This window comes from Nycticebus coucang, chromosome 5, assembly GCF_027406575.1.
Source record: "Nycticebus coucang isolate mNycCou1 chromosome 5, mNycCou1.pri, whole genome shotgun sequence".
Taxonomy (NCBI): Eukaryota; Metazoa; Chordata; class Mammalia; order Primates; family Lorisidae; genus Nycticebus; species Nycticebus coucang.
The window spans coordinates 135,211,751-135,229,148 of record NC_069784.1 but is presented as its reverse complement, the minus strand read 5'-3'; the positions used below and the strand labels follow the sequence as shown (position 1 = coordinate 135,229,148).

The 17,398-nt window shown below is 45.7% G+C and overlaps 2 protein-coding genes and 1 pseudogene across 4 annotated transcripts in view; 2 read left to right on the top strand and 1 right to left on the bottom strand.

Moving 5' to 3' along the window:
* The window catches only part of AGPAT4 (1-acylglycerol-3-phosphate O-acyltransferase 4), a 139,625-nt gene extending 138,429 nt beyond the window's left edge, over positions 1-1,196 (top strand). For all 3 annotated transcript variants that reach the window (XM_053592214.1, XM_053592212.1, XM_053592211.1), the window contains one exon: positions 640-1,196. In XM_053592214.1, coding sequence (XP_053448189.1) covers positions 640-734 — 95 coding nt within the window. In that variant the 3' untranslated portion in view covers positions 735-1,196. The remainder of the gene's footprint in view (positions 1-639) is intronic.
* A 9,022-nt stretch (positions 1,197-10,218) lies between these two features.
* Positions 10,219-17,398, bottom strand: part of MAP3K4 (mitogen-activated protein kinase kinase kinase 4) — a 125,665-nt gene continuing 118,485 nt past the window's right edge. The window contains 4 exon segments of the mRNA XM_053591437.1: positions 10,219-10,760; positions 12,236-12,415; positions 14,477-14,583; positions 15,194-15,316. Of these exon segments, the coding sequence (XP_053447412.1) occupies positions 10,740-10,760; positions 12,236-12,415; positions 14,477-14,583; positions 15,194-15,316 (431 nt within the window). The 3' untranslated portion in view covers positions 10,219-10,739.
* On the top strand, positions 15,331-16,607 carry LOC128585983 (zinc finger CCHC domain-containing protein 17-like; annotated as a pseudogene).

Here is a 17,398-nt window from a genome sequence, read left to right as displayed (position 1 = left end):
GACAGCCGGAAGGCAGCTAGGGCCGTCCTGGAGAAAGCTGCTGCTGCTTCAGATGAACATGGGGGGGCCACATCCAGGTGGTTAAGACGTGGCTCCTGCAGCCAAGGAGCCCACCAAATCCACCTATTCCCGAGGCGGCAGTTTAAACTACAGCTCCTGAGTGCTGGCCCGGCCTTCCTCCTGGCGGTCCTGCACGCTGTCTAGTGCAGGCCACTGCTGCTGTCGGGGGGCAGGTGGGGCTTTGTTCACTGCTCTAACACTTGCACCAAAACCAGCATTGTAATTTAGTAGGCCCTCAACAGATACTTGAGCACTTGCGTTTCTGGTATGTTCTTTATAAAGCTTTGCTAAAGATGCCCCTGTCAACAGCTTGGTATATTTGCCAAATTCACCTCCAGTGTCCAAGGATGAAACCCGCCCCCACCCCACCCCCCGCAGCCTTCCTCTGTTTGTTTTAACATCACTTAGACATATGTTCAAGGGTGACCGTGAAACTGGGATTATGAAATGGCACCCCAAACTCACCAGCTCTCAGCTGCTGCATGCGACTGGCCGGCAGCCACCCTCTCACAGGTCTCAGTGGCAATCACCCTGCAGAGTGTCCCAGCTCCTCCTGACTCTGCTCTCCCACCTCCGCAGCTTCCATGGGAGTTCGGTGGATGATTGGAGTGACAGAAATTGACAAGGGCTCTGCCTACGGCAACTTCGACAGCAAACAGAAACAGAATGACTGACTCAGGGACATCTCTCCATCCAAAGGGAACCTCGGGGAACTGGTGGCCTCTGCATATCCTCCTTCCTCGGACACAGTGGCAAAGGCTGGGGGAGCCCCTGCTGGGAAGAGGGGAGTCTTGGCCTCTCCAGCCATGGAGTTTGGTCTCAAAGCTGGACTGGGAGGAGGATGCTCTTAAATCCCCCCACCCCACGTTCGTTAGTGGGCTCCGGTTTTCTTTCTTTTTGTGTGTGTGAGTGAGTGGTTGTGAGGACAGGTGAGCCTGTTCTGTGATCATTTCAAGGATGTTTTAGGCTGCAGCGGGGGCAGGGCTGGGGACCAAAGGGGGCAAGTGTTCCCTTTTATCCTTTGGTGCTGAGTTTTCTGTAACCCTCAATTGCCAGAGATAGAGTGAAAAGTGCTTTAGGTAAGATGATTAAATTATGCCTCAAAAGAAAAAAAAAATTAAAGTGCTTGTCTGGGTTACCTGTGGTGTATATTTACACAGATGCTCCCCCTCCGCTCCTCCCTCTGCCCCATGCACAGGAGGGTTAGGGAACTGTGGGACCCTTCAGAGGGGTGGGTGCACCAGCACAGGACACAGACTGGTGTAGGTGCCCATCAGCGTGTGACAGTAACAGGGCCTCTGCAGGGCCACTCTGGTTCTCAGCCTCCCTGCAGTGAGGTCTCCTGCAGTCTTGAAGGTGGCATCAAGCCCCTGAAGAAACTGATCCTGCACGTAGCAAACATGAAAGCACAGCCTGGGTACCCGGCAGCGCTGTGCGGGATGGGCCCGCACCCCCTGTTCCTCTCAGCAGTGATAGAAGCTGGGTCTCGCTAGGGCAGGCTCACCTGATACAAATACCTTGCTCTTTCCTGCACCTACTGTGCAGCTGCAGCACTAAAGAGCCAGGTCTGCTCTGACAGGTCACAAGGGGGCAGATGGCACAGCTGTGTTCCTAGGTGCCCATTTCCTCCACTAAAGAGTAAAGGGCACCTCCAGTGGGCTCTGCAGGAAGGGACAGGGACAGGACCTCTGCAGACGGTCAGTCAGAAGAGGCCAAATGCAAAACAAGAAGGAAAAAGTGATATTTTCAAAGGAGGACAATTAAGTTCTCCTGCCCTGTCATCTTGGGCCGAGGTGCCAGTGGCACTTGGAGCTGTGGGTGTCTGTGAGCGTGAGACCAACAGAGATGGCTTCCCCGTGGCTGGGGTGATAGAGGGATGAACTGTTCTGTTCAAAAACTGGCAGAACATATGAAAGGCACATTCTACAGTCATATTTTTAGATGTTTGCTCATTTAGTCACCAAGTATTTACCAAGCACAACTGAACTAGATAAGCTGAGGAGTTACAGCAGTGCTAAAAGAAGTTCTTCTCTGATACAAATGAATTGAATCTGCAGGAAAGGAACACACCCCGGCTTGCTGGTGGGACAGGTGAGTCGGAGCACAGGCTCTCACGGCAGAGCCAGTGTGCCGTCCACCATGCATAAGGCCAGAAGCACAAAGAGCAGAGAACCTGGGAAAAGGCAAGAGGGGCCTTAGGACAGCCTGGCTGTGTGCAGGTATGTGGTCTGAGGATCTGTGGGCATCCCCGGTGAGCCCACACCTGGATATGAGGGCCATCCTTGCGGAGGCACCCTTGAAGTGTCTGTAATGTGGGCTACACAGAACCCTGCCCTCTGCTTGCTGTAAGAGCTGGGCAAGCCATTTCCTGCCAGACTCCACCTTCCCCCTCTGCAGAATGGGGATGGTAATGCCGACCTCCTGGTGCGTCAGGGTAAAAATAGACACATTTTATGAATCTAAGGCCACTGATCACGCAGGGGATAAAAGATTAGAAAGCTGCCTGCATTAGAAAGTTGCTCTTGCCAAAAATGCCAGAAATTACCTGCAGTACTAAAAATGTGTCATTTTCTATCTTCCATTCACTATAGAGGTAATGCAAGTTCTAAAAACATCCTTTCATCCCCTGCTTCCACGTGGGACTTAAAATGGGGCCCACATTCAATTTTTTTCTGAATCAGCTCTGGTATCAAACACAATAAACAAAGGCTGCTGCCAGTGCCTCGGGGCCAGGCTGGGGGGGACAGGCAGAAATTTCTAGGAAAGAACGAAGTGCCACTCTCGTTGGAACTGCCTTAGAACACAGGCAAGAATGCTGCGTGTTGGGGGGAGACCCTGATACGCCCTCACTGGCCGCCAGACCCTTCTGTGCAGGAGAGTGTCACTGCACAGCTGGGGCCTGGTTTTCCTTCCACGCTGCTGTCTTCATGACAGACACGAGCACTGGTGCCCCTGGAGGCTCTCATCACTCTCATCAAATCTATGATCCAGTCACACAGAGACCACAGTCTCTTCGGCAAAGAACTATTTCAGCTACCAGCATATTTGTCTTTCTGTGAATTAAAAGCCCATGGAGTTTTAGGCATCTTGTCCCCTAAGCAGAGCACCATGGCCTCAGCGCTAAATTTCCTGTCTCACAGCTCTATCTCGTTAGAAGTTCTCACCTATCTACAGCCTGTTCTGTGACTCAATGTGGCAGAGAAAAATACAAACCTAAACACTACAGTCTGGAGAGTAACGCAGAGTTGTCTCTAGGTATTAAGGGCATGTCCTAGTCATTCAGTTCTGTCACTGTCATCAGAATTCTTTTATGTTCCTGAAGGCAGGAATCCAATGAAATGCTAGGAACCCAGGCCCCAAACATGCCTTATTAAAAATCATCAATCATCTGGCAGTTGCAGCTTGAAGCCTGGGGGAAGCAGATGGACTGTAACGCATTCACCTGCGTGTGGAGGCACCGCGGCTCTGTGTGATGGACCTACTGCCCTGTCCACTGTCACAGATAAAACACATTTTCAGGGACCGCACAACAGGACCAGACCACCTCTTCACTGCTGTATTCTCTACATACACGTAAGGTCTTGTGATGTGTTTGTAAGTGACACTAAAGACTGTGATTTAAACGTAAAATCCAGTGATAATCATTGTCCAGCCAAAATTTGGGATCACTGATGTGATTGATATAAAAAGTGCCCGGCAGTGTCTGGTCACTTCCCCAGCAGTGGTCTGTCTGGTCCCTCGGCAAAACAGAAGGGGCTCTGCACAGGCTTGGGAACATACACATACAGACAGAAGTGCTGAGAAAAGTACTAGGGAGAAGTGTCTGGTACCTACTCCTGCTCAAAACAAAAACCTTCAGCCAACTTTTTCTAGAGCACTGGTCTAGACTGTTCATATTTCATTAGGTTAAAGATAAAATGAGAAAAACAGACTGTGGGTTTAGCAGGTTTTTTGAAGGGCCACAGATTGTATGGAGAAATATTTAGTGGCACCATGACCTGCCCTTTGTGTTTAAGAGTGACAAAGCAAGGAAGGCCACGATTCCACCTGCCTCTGCCATAGCTGTAGACCACTGCACCCTGTCTCGGAGCGTCCAGGGAGCTACCTGCCAGAGCGTGAACCTCCCAGTCACTGTATGCAGGTTCCCTCGGCCGCCTGCTGGGCACGTGTCTCCCTCCACTGGCAGCCGTGTTTTATAATGCCTTAAAGTGTTTCTTAAGTGCTGTTTACAGAGAACAAAATAGAGCAAGCGTAAGGGCATCACCACACTTTCTCGTGCCTCCAGTCTTCGTGCCTTGGCAGGAGGCCGAGGAAAAACCAAGATGAGGACAGGTGACGCCGACCGAGACCAGCTGGCCTGCTGATGTTCTGATAAGTACTCTCGCAACAAAAAATGGTTCTGCTGGAGCAGAGACCAGGACTTCCCCAGCTGAGAGTGTGTCTAGGTCTGGGGGCATGAGCTGGCTGTCCCAGGCTCACGGACAAAGTCTCTGCAGACACCCTGCTCTGTCCACGAGGGCACACAGCAGAGAGCCGCATCGCCGCCTCAGACTCCGTCACCCTTTGCCCGGCCGGGGAGCCACCTAGGGACTTCAGGCCAGTGTGTTTGGGGCGAAGGTGCCTTCAGGCGTCCCGTGCAATGTTTCTGAGCATCCCACAGGCAAAGGGCTGAGCTTCTTTTCTGGATTTCTCCTGCCTCCATAAACACACGGTGGCTATGCAGACAAGGAAAAATCGGTTCAGCTCAGCAGGGTGTTTTCCTAAAAATATCTTCAGAGCTTTAATTGGAAAACAATTTTTTGACTAATTTTCTTTTTTTCCCCTTTTGGCCAGGATAAATAGGGCTCCAATCACATCCTTAATGTACATGATTGACAAAAGGGTCAGGCAAAAAGTATGTGCAAGGGCCAGTCCTTCTGCCCTGAAAACTGGGTCCTGTGAGAAAGGTGAGGGGCCTGGTCACCACAGACCCCCGAGTCAGCACTGTCCCCCCAGCTCCCGCCTACCCAGGAGGGTCACACCCCACCTCTCTAGTTCACACCCTCAGCATCTCCCACTCCTGCATCCCAGGCTGGGGTTCTCGGTGTTTCTACAGTTTCAAGTAAATTTAAACAAAAACCAAACACTCCAGGTGTTCTGAGGCCTTGTCCTGTCACAATGGCTTCAGAAAGCCCTGGGCCTCACACGTGAGAGAAGAGTCAGGGACTGGGGGCATGTTTTGCCTCTGTCGGCCCAGGACATTCCACAACATTTGCAGTGCTGGTCACCAATCAGCAGCAGTGTCTGATCATAGTATTCCACTGAAATGAAATTACCATTATTTTGGTCATGAACAGTAGGACGTCAGAAATTTGACCCTAACAGTCTGCGTGCTATCAGTCTATCATCCCAAGCGTAGGCCCGGGGCCACCGTCCTGCCCGCAACCTCCTGCAGGCCTCTGCAGAGTGGCCTCCACAAACACTTTACTATAGGAAGAGGGATGCTATTTCGAAGCCTGGATGACTGAATTTCAATTGTCTTTTGATTCTTTGTCCTGAAGTAAGTAAGAACTTCTCTGAAGAACCATTAGATCAAAATAAACTCAAGGACTTCACAGCCAGCCCTGACTCTGAAGCTCCTGTGTTAACAGTGACCGAGCAGAGCTGCTCAGGATCAGCAGCTCCCAGGCAGGCCTCCTTGGTGCCTGCAGCCTTGGGCCAGTTTCATATTAGGGCCGTGAGTGGTGAACAAGCATTTACTAAGCACCTACTTAGATCATTTCAGTATCTAGAAACATCTCTGAGGGCTGTGTTAATAAAGCTTTTCAGTGGGTAAGACTCATACAACTTTTACATGTAATTTTTTTTCATATACACATGTTGTTTTACATGTTACAGTAACTAGCTTGTTTTACATGTTACAGTAACTAGCTACTTTTGAAACTCCTGGCATTTATGTTCTGTTGAATTTTAAGGAGGTGAGTGGTATGAATACAAAATTAAGATTGTTAAATAACAATCCCTTTGCATTTTAAAAATAAATGAACTACATAAATGTCACTTTTCCTTCTTGTATTCCATAGTGTTAAGTTTTAGCTATGTCTTTGCCAAACATTCTAGAAAATTCAGAAAAGGCATCAATAGAGTTTCAGAATGCTATTCAACCAGTATCTTTGCAAATGATGAGAAAGAAAGTGGATGAAATTAGTACAGGGTAGTTCAGACTCTGAAAGTGTGTAAGTCACAACACTGCAAACAACACAGCCTGGAAAGCCAAGTTCAACAAAGGTAATGTGGTGGATACCACTAGAAGACCCAGCTTAACAGAGACTGGAGGAAGTAAATTTAGATGAAACATCAATCTGGGCAGAGCTCCCAACTGTCCCTTGCCCAGCACCCCCTCTTGCCACCCCAGCGTGAGCCCAGGCTCGGTCCACCCGCCCACCCCCACTCAGTGCACACGCCCTGTCCCGTGTGCTCCTGGACTCCCTGTTCGGCTCTCCTCAGGGGCTCCCCCGTGATCCCCTCACCAGGCCAGCTCTCACACAAGCCACCAGGAGAGAGAGGCCGAGGGTGCGGTGTCTCCCTGACTATAGACTACACAGTCCAAGAAGGCAGGGACCAGGTCTGCTTTGCTGCACTAACATTAGTATAGATTAGTGTTTTTCAACTTTTTTATCTTATGACACACTCGAACCTATAAATTTTTGCAGCACACTTAAATTATGTTGATCAAAAACAGGTTAAAAAAATACTGTGCTTTGAACTTCAAAAATAATTTAATGAATGATCTTCAAAATTTTTGTGACACATCTAAGTTCCTCTTGAGGTACCCCAGTGTGCCGTGGCATACCGCCTGAAAATCCCTGGTCTAGACACTACAGCACGAATGCCCGACTCCTGCCGCTGTCAGAACACCGATCGTTACAATCAGTCTGATCTTTTTTTTTTTTTTTCTTTTTCTGTTTTAGAGGCAGGGTCTTGCTCTGTCACCCAGACCAGAGCGCACAGCTCACTGCACCTTGAACTCTGGGGCTCAAGTGATGCTCCTGCCTCAGCCCCCCAAAGCACTAGGGTTACAGGGGTGAGCCACCGTGCCCAGCCTGATATATTCTTTACAAGAGTACTTGACAAACTGAAATGGGGCCTGGGAAAGCCAAGATTGTTTCAAAATTAGAAACTATCACAGAAGGAGCTTGGGAAGCAGAGATGAAGGAAGGGCCTGGAGAGGAAATAGCAATATTCAAACACGTGTAGGGAAAATGAGGTGCCCAGAGCAGAAATCAATAATACAATGAGGGCGACTTCAATCAACAAAAGAAAAGAAACGCATGGCAATTAAAATGGCCCTAAAGTGGCAAGGGGCACGTGAGGAAGATGATGAGTAAAGAATAAAATGCAACACTAATAGTGCATCCTGGAGGTTTGCACCACAGCCATCCGTCCCTTCTAGGGAGGGAGGTGACAGGAAATGCAAGGTGAGCAGGAAAATGCCACTAAGGCTGGACACATTTGTAGTAAGTCACTGGAACAATGATTCTAATGGATGGATATATGATAATGATATGTGAAAAGTGACAATAGCTGGTTCAAGAGAAAAACTGACTTGCCAAAATGGCAGGGCACTGGAGCACATGCCCAGGGGGCCTGCTCCCGAGGGCAGGCCTGGGCCTCTGCTGATGGGGGGAGGCTGGGAGCAGGCGCAGTTGGCAGGCTTCAGGGATAAACATTTCGAGTGGTACATCTCCTGGGAATTTCCATCACAACATTGTATGAGTGGCTTTCAAGACAGTGACTCTAACCCCACACTAAGACAAGAGAGTTACCTGCTTCAGCACACGGTCAGGAACAAATAAACTGATCATGTTCAAAAAATATGCTGACCTTCCTTTTAACAGGAAAAAAAGTCAAAGGACAGACGTAAGTCCCACGAGCAGCAATGCATTCTTCCACAGCAGGCTGAAGCTCTTCTCAATCATTCTGAATTTCTGTGTAAAGCCTTTTAAAGCCTAAACAGAGTGCGCCAATATAAAGGCATGTCCCCGGACCTTAACGGCTACTGTGCCCCAAGAGATAATACCTCATTTCACTCTGTATGTATGGAATAGAATTAAAGTCCAGAAATGAATTTTTGCCTTCATGGTCAACTGATTCTGAAGAAGATGCTAGGACAATTCAGTGGAGAAAGAATAATCTTTTTCAACAAATAACGTTGGCTCAACTGGATCTTTATCTGGTATCATACATAAAAATTAAGGCCTAATGTTACTACTAAAACTTGGGTGTAAACCTTTGTGGCCTCGAGTCAGGCAGTATTTCCTAAATAAGAGATCAGAAACACAAGCAATAATGAACAGGTTGATAAACCTGACTTCAAAAAATTTAACAACCTTTTACCCTTTGAAAGATACTGCTTAAGAAAATGAAAAGACAAGCTAAGGATGGGGTGAAAAAAAATTTGCAAATCATATATCCAGTAAAAGACCTATATCCAGGCTCTCTCCCCTCCTCTCTCTTCCCGTCTCTCTTGGTCTCTCCTCTCTCCCCCTCTCCCTCTTTCCCTTTCGTCTCCCTCTCTTTCTCCCCTCCTTGGTGCTGCTCTGCAGCATCCCTCCCTCGCCAATAAAAACTTTTCGTACAAAAAAAAAAAAAAAGACCTATATCCAGAATATATTGAATAATAAGATGATGAATAATCCAATTTTAGAATGGTCTGAATAGTCATTTCACCAAGAGATGTGAATAAATATTTTACCAAATAAGATACACAAATGGTCAAGAAGGACATGAAAAGATGTTTACCATGATTAGGCAAATGCAAATCCAAACCAAAATGATCCACCACCTGACATTCACTAGAACAGCTACTGTCAAAAAGAAAGATGGTAACAAGTACCAGGGAAAGAAAGTATGGAGAAGCTGGAACCCTCACGCGTTGCTGGTGGGAACAGAAGAGGATGATGCATCACTTTGGAAAACAGTTTGGAAGTTTCTGAAAATGCTGAATGTGGATTCACCACATGACCCAGCAAATCTGCTCCTGAGAACATTAAGACTGATATTTACACAAAAACTTACAAGGGCGTGTCAGAGCAGCATTAACAGTGGAAGCATGCCAAACACCTATCAACTAGTAAATGGACAGACAAAACATGGCAGCTCCACAAAATGGAACAGTCTCCAGCAGTAAAGAGGAAGGACGTGTTGATGCTCCCGCCTGAGTGAGCCTTAGAAACAAGCAGAGTGAGAGCACCCAGAGGCAGCAGGCCACCCTGCAAGGTTCCATTCATATGAAATGCTCAGAACAGACAGGGTTACCGGGACAGGAAACAGCTTAGTGGTCAGCTAAGGCTGGGGGCAAGCGCAGTGAGGGACTCCAAATGGACATGCAGGTTCTTTTGGGGTGATGGACTATTCTAAGAGGAATATTCTATTTTACACAACTCCATAACTATCTTAGAAATCACTAAACTATACCCTTCAAATATTATGTAAATTACGGTTGAAAAGGCTGTGTAAAAATATAATCTTAAAACAAAATTCTAAGTAGTTGAATAAATCTTTTTGAAGCCAACATTCTCCGGAAATTATTTTCTTGGCTGAGGGATCTACTGTCCTGGAGGCAGGTGAATTCAGAACCTGCTTGAGAACTTACTCACCCAGGGTCAGCTACTGTGTAAGGAGTGGGTCAACGATCCTCCAAACAGATTTCAGGAAGCTTCAAGGTCAATCTTTAAAAAAAATTTAATAGCGAAAAGAAATAAAGGAACACCACCAATGACATATAATTTGGGCTATTTTTAGAAAGCTACCTGCTGAAATGCTTACATTCTGAAAAAGATGCTTTCTTATCAGGAGATAATTCAGCCGTATTTACATTAACCTAGCACCTATACAACTTGGCTTAAAAAGAAACCGAGCCCTCAACATGTGGCGGTAAGACTAAACTTTTACCTGTTATAAATGTCCTGGTTAATATAAAACAATTAAAAGGGCTATCTTACATCATTAGTGTTGTTTCATTCCTTCACCGGCAGCAAGGAGGCCCTGGACCCTACGGGAGCAGCTGAGCCAGCACCCGTCCTCAGCGCACTTGACTGAGCGCCTTCTGCTGAGGAACACGAGTGTCATCCTATGTTGGCTCATAAACTCTTAACCATTAAAAGACCATTACTGAGCTTTCCTAAAATAAACATTTATTGAAAAAAGAACCTTTTTCTTAAATTTCATTAATCAGCCTTTTGCATAACAAACCTGCAGCTTGCCAACAACAAAAAAAGGTAAGGTTTCACAGTCAGTGCACTCGACAAACAGGAGATTAAAAATAAGGTCCAGATGCCCTGATAACACTACAACTTCTTTTGAACCTAGAAAGGTCAAAAACACTACACCGATGTCATGTTCTCAGTCACGCGAGAAACAGAGGAGACAGAGGCGATGGTCCGTGTACAGTAGTAATGGCACTTGACGTGCAGCTTCTTTAACCTCGTGGACACCATCCCTCCGGAGGACCCTGTGCCACATCAGATAAACAGGAGCAGCAGGAGAAGTGACGCTTGTCACCTGTGCAGTCTTCAGTCGTGGAAGGTTAAAAAGGCGTATACTGCTTCTCAGCACAGTCTTTATGTAAATATTACATACAGTAGTGATTAAGAGAGTTTTCCAAGTCTGTACACTACCAGGCTACAGACTGATTAGCTTCATTCTTCATCTGTGCAAACCTGTAAGGAAGCAGAAGAGGGCTGAGTGTGTGCAGATGCAGGTGTGCCCGTGCCCACGTGCCCATGATTCTTACAGGAAGGCCCCATCGGCTCGTCCTCATGCTCCCAGGTCTGTGCTGGGCAGAGTCAAGAGCCCGAGAAACGCAGTAAACAGTGGCAGTGCTAAGTCACTGCTCTGAAGTCAGGTCTGGGAACGGACTATTCAAAATGATTTTTTAAATGTCTATGTACAACTTCAGGTCAATATACATCATCTGTGTACTTCATAACTAAGACCTAAATGGTTACTTAATTACAACTTCCTGATATCTCCACAGACAATCCACTTGCTTGGTCCTTAACCCCACTCACCAGGAAAAACGCCACCCCACTCCTCCCTTGGCTGCGAGCTCCTCTGCAGGCCCTCCAGTGCTGTTTCCTCAAGGTTCCATTCTGATCCCTTTCCCTTCTACAGACTATCCCAGCACGCTTGTGTATCTGTAATCTGTCCCTTAGCCCAAGTCCCTCTTGCATGCCAGCTCAATGTATTCAAATGCCCATCTGAAATCTCCCAAGAAATGTTCTAAATACACCTCAAGCTTTATCTATCTCCCTTGACCTGCTCTCACCCGGCTGTCACCTGGAGCCTGTGGCCTGCTGATGCAAACCAGAAACCAGGGAGCCACCTGAACTGTTCCCGTCCTTCACTTTCACATCGAAGCAGGGAGCAGCCAGGGCCATTCGAACAACTCATATCGCTGAGAATTCACCCTGGCCACCCATCACCAATGATTTCTTTAGCTGTACAGAAGCTTCCTAACTAGCCTCCCCACAGAAAGATCTTTCTCGAACACCATTAAATCATGTTTATAATAAAACTGAAATTCCTTCAGGTTGCTCCTACTTAATTTTCCAGCTTCTCTGTCACCATACTGTGCACCCTGTGCTCTCCAGATGGGTCGCTCTTCCCTGAGTTCCTCGACACTGTGTCACCTCCAGGAGGGTGTTCCCCTGCCTCTTCCCTTTGCCTGCTGTATCCCTCCCCCATTCCTGTCTGGGCCAAAACCTCTCAAACAGCTTAGGTAGCTCTTCCTAGAGAAAATAACAACCAAAACTACCTGACTGCATTCAATTCCTCTTCTCAGAAACCTACATAACCATCTGAACAGCTCCTGTAATGATTAGTCACTACTAATGTGTCTACCCTCCAAGTAGACTTTGTATCTCGAGAATAAAAACTGTGTTTTTCATTCAGACCCATTTGAAATTCCATTTAACTGTCTCAAGTGCATCTCAAACGCTCCATCAAAATAGACTACACAGAATTTCAATGAACATTTTCCAAATCAAAAAACATGGAAAAATGTCTAGCATAATAATAAGGTTTCTTTCCATTTAAAATACAAGTATTTCAAGTTTCCAAATTTCCCCACAGACCAGATGCAAACAGAACTCAAAATATTTAAACATGAAGATTATCCAGCAATCTGCCAAACCTTGACAAATGAATGGTCGAGGAGCTGACTGGCTGTCCACCTCATCTTTGGGTCACTTTCCAGGCAGTGAGAAAGGAAGTCCTTTCCTTCAGGGCTTAATCTTTCAGGGATTGGGGGCTTATGTCCCATTCCCACTTTATACATAATCTGAAAGTTGTGTTCATACTCATGCCAAGGCCTCTAAAAAGATAGGAAACAAACCCAAGTTTTAGTATTAAATGGCCATAAAAAATGCAAATGGCCAATCTCTTTTTAGGTTTCTCAAAATTAATATACATCAAGAAATCAGCAAATTTGTTCTGTAAGAGCTAAATAGTTACTACTTTAGGCTCATGGGCCATGTTTGGTCTGTCACAACTAGTCAATTCTCTCATGGTGGCAAGAGAGCAGCTTACACAATATATAAATGGATTGCATGACTGTTCCAATACAATTTTATTGGGAAAACAAAAAAACAAAAAAAAAAAACAGGAGACCAACATAGTTTGCCCACCCTATTTCGGACCTGCTATTAGTCCAGCCTTATCTAGAAGCCACGTCATGCAATGGAATACATAGGATGACATAAACATACAAGCCAGACAGTTCTCTTACACGTACGTTTAATATGCAATGTTGCTAAAAACCAAAAATTCCATTAATGCAAAGTTTAGACTATTATATTACAAATGTACCAAAAAAGAGATTCCTAGGATAAAGAGCTAAGCGTGTGCGGCATTCTGACTGTGTGCTGCTCTGTGGTCACCGCCGTACGTGTCCTTCAGTGGGAGAACTTTCTCTTCTCTTACATGTGGTTTGACTGAAACAACCCAGAAACCATGGCCAGCTTTCTATCTTAATGCTAACAGAAATAATATTAGCTAATATTTATTGAGCACTTATTATGTGTGATGTTTTCAGCACCTATGAGGTATAGCTATCTAATAATTTAACTCATTTCCTATTAGTAACACTGAAGAGATTCCTAACACTTTTGCTGTAAATAACTCAACCCGTATGTTTTGTGTACGTGTGTATCTTTGCTCATTAGTCTCATTACAAATCCCCTGTGCTCCACCTACCCATCCCTGACACCCCTTCTTCATCAGAGGATAAATTTTCAGAAGCAGAAATTTCTTAGTTTATGGGCAAGCACATTTAAAATTCTAATAGACAGTTAGGATTGCTGAAGAAAAATAAAACTGCCTACAAACTGATACAAAAAAAAAATTGAGAGACATTAGATTGTTCTCCAGAGCAGTTCTACTATTTTGAATTTCTGTCCATAGTACGTCTGCTTTTCCTTACCCCTTAACCACAAGTATTATTAAAATGTCACTCACATATTAAGTAAAAGCTAAAATTTAACTTTTAAATATAAAATTCTGATTAGTGAGGCCGATCAACTTTTCACTTTTTTAGAGTGGTCTGCATTTATAGAAACATTAACTGGAAGGCACAGAGTTCCCACGCCCTCTTCCTCCCACTGCCCCGTTTCCTCTATGGTATTCTCTCTCCCTGGCATTGGTGGGATCCTCTTGCTACAGGCTGAGCCAGTGCCGACACATCACTGTAACAAAGGCTCATCAGGGTCCGTTGTGCTGTGCGCTCCATGGGTCTCGACATTCACGTATGTACGGGTGTCGACCATCACTGCCCTACAAATCCCCTGTGCCCCACCTATCCATCCCTGACACCCCAAACCCTGGCAACCAGTGATCTTTTTACCATCCCAATGGTTTTGCCTCTTCCAGAGGTCACGCAGATGGACTCATGGTATGTAACCCTATCTTTCCTCACTTGGCCATGGGCATTTCAGGTTCCTCCACGTCTTCTGTGGCTCTACGCCACATTCCTCTTTACCACCGAGTAATGCTGCTTTGTGTGGGTGCAGCTGTTTGTCCATCTTGGTTGCTTCCCAGCTTTGGCAGTTATGCTAAAGCTGCTACTAGTATCTATGTGCAGGCCTTGTGTGACCTAAGTTTTCAAACTTGCTTCTCTGTGCTGTAATTCAAGGTAGGCCTCTTTAAATTCACTGGTAAGAATTCTCTCTGGCCCATGCTTCTAACTGCTGGGTTCATAGTTTGTCAGCTGTCTTACTCTTAATGTTACCTTTTGAGAAGTCACATTTGTGCCTTTAAACATGATGCCCATTTACCAGAAAATGTGTCCAAAGTGCTGATAACAGTCAAACCATAGTCACTGTCCTACCAATGTACAGTGCCCTCCTGAGTTCCTCCTCCAGGTATGGGCTCTGCTTACCTTCCCAGTTACCATCTCTATGACAACACACCCCAGACTCCAGATGTCAGCTGCTCTCCCATGGCCTTCTCCTTTAGCACGAGTGATGACTTCAGGTGCCATGTATGCTATAAAAGTCACAGGTACAAGTCATTAGTAATTAAACACAGACCATGTATTAGTAGAGCCAAGCAATAAATTGATACTTATAATATTCTATCCCTGAGTTACATAATAGGAAATATCAAAAACTTGCAAATAGGTATTTCAAATCTACTTATTGAATGGACTTTCTAGAGGACAAATTCTCTTTTAAAAGAAAACTCTCTTTTAAAAAACAATTTTTGAATGTGCACATTTTCAAATAAATTGTATTCCCTATTAAAATAAGAAATTTAAACTGCAAAAGAAGAGGCAAAATTTTATGACACTGAATTATCAAAACAAATAAGTGCCATTTAACCACAGTGTAATAGGACTAGAATTAGTCTTAATAAAATCAATATAAACAAGAGTTTTTCTAAGAAGAAAAAGAGGCTTTAACTTTAAGGAGAAATTTCATTTACCCATCTGCCAACTGTGCTCAGGGGGAGCCCAAGTCTGAGGGGCAGCAGTTCTTTGTGACTGGGAGCCTCTCCCTGCCCTCCAAGTCCCCACCGACAGATAGGAAGGTCGGGCCCGCGTACCAAGCACACTGTGATGAGTTAGAGTGCAGAGGCTGATTAGACTGGTCCCTACCTGCTGTCCCCAGCGTGCTATTTACTTCACCGGGCATGGTCTGAGCATTGTTTTTAAGCTTTACTGAGCATCCAAAATCTCCCAGTTTGATCAGTCCAGATGAGGTAAGGAAGATATTGGCACCTAACAAGAAATGAGCAGCGGTTAAAAGCCTCCGAAATCCAACGCAAGCACTGTCAAGCTCACATGGTGACCTAAATTACAGGCACGTCACTCACAAGCTAACATAAAAGTTTAGGGAACTACTAATAAAATACAATCACAAAAACATTTGTGAGCCTTATTCACAAAAGTCAATACAAAGAAAGACATTTCAACATCAGTGCAGGTAGCTTTGACTCGTAAACTCTAAACTGAAATACACAAATTCTAACAATAAAAACCCACATGGACGGCGTTTCGCGCGATGCTGCAGCTGGGTATCTTGGAGCTGAGGCTGCGACACTTGAATTAGTTTTAGTAGAAGAGAAATGGAGGAGCCATAGAACATTAAGGATGAATTCAGGAAGGCCCAAGACCATGGAAAACTCGCCTGCCCTCTACATTATTTTCCAAGGAGAGGTTGCTATGGTGACAGACTATGGAGCCTTTATCAAAATCCCAGGTTGTCGGAAGCAAGATGAAAAATGATAGAATAAAAGTATCCCTGTCCATGAAAGTTGTTAACCAAAGGACTAGGAAAGACCTCGACCCCAACAATGTTATCACTGAGCAAGAAGAGAGGAGGCGGCGTTCCTTCCAGGATTACAGTGGGCAGAAGATCACCCTCGGGGCTGTCCTGAACACCACCTGCAGAAGTGTGGTTGTAAAGGCCACTTTGCAAAAGAGCTGCTTCATGCAGCCGGGTGGGACCAAATACTCTCTGATACCTGATGAGGAAGAAGAGGAGGAAGAAGCAAAGTCAGCAGAGTTTGAGAAGCTGACCCCATGAAAAATTCTTCCAGAAAAAGAAAGAAAGAAAAGAAGAAAAAGAAACATAGAGACAGGAAGTCATCTGACTCTGACAGCTCAGACTCTCAGAGTGACACAGGCAAGAGGTCAAGGCACACATCAAAGGGCGGCGGCAAAGAAGAAGAAAAGGAGAAGAAAAAGAAGCAAGAGAAGCAGCACAAGGAGTGAGAGTAGGAAGAGTGCAGAGGGTGGCTGTGACCTTGAAAGCCCTGCATCCTAGAAAGACTCAATAGTGAGAATACGGCTTCCCACCCTGTTAACTTCACTCCCATGGGAGACGGCTTCCCCTCCGGCAACAGGCAGGTTTGGGAACTAAAGTTAAAAAAAAAAAACCCACATGGACACTTTAAAAAATTGCATACAAAACACAATGTTTGTGATGGAAGTCCCTAAAAATAGGAGCTGTATGCACTCGGCAGCTTCTTTTACAGAAGTGCCATGGAGACAGATCTACTGCACAGACTGTAGGTTTTTAGAGTTGGAGCTACAGCCACTCTTGGATTTTCTTGAGTATGACTAAAAACAAACCTTCTGTAACTTTAAGACATTTCTACAAGCAATGTACATGACCGAGTGGTGTCCAGCTGGAGCCCGGTATACTGCCCATCTCTCAGGGCAGCACGGCCTTCTGCTACAGGGCGTAACACACTATCGCTCTAAGCCACCCATTTCTGGCATCACGTCTCTGGTACACACAATCACTCAAGTTAGACAGGCGGCTATACGATGAGCCAAGTCTAAGAGTTTAGTCCTCGTGACTTAGTGGCCCAGAGTTGGTGATCCCACAGTGGACAACACAGTGGGGACCTGACCTTCTAGAACTACCCTACATTGTTCACTCTTAGCCATGCCCAACTAGGAAGTATTTGGTAAGGACACCAGTAGGCCAACCCAATTCAAGGACTCTGAGAAATTCTCTTTGTGCCACGGGACTGTAACAGAAGATAGCATTTTGTGACAGTGAACAGAGATGGAATATGGTTGTTTGTGCAGAATGACCAGAAATGAGCAATGCATGCATGGCCTGAAAAAAAGCAAATGAAGCAAACACCAGTGAGCCCCAGATTGCAGAGCAGAGTGGTGGGCAGGAGGGCAGCCAACCAGACTGCCACGTGTGGGTGAGCTCCTTGCGGAGCAAGAATGTCTTACACTCGAACCAAGGCAGACTCTGGTGTAATCTAGAACAGGCCCCTAGACTGGGTCCAGGCCCTGGTCAGAAGTCAGGCCAATTCTTAAGTGTATGTGTTGAATTGT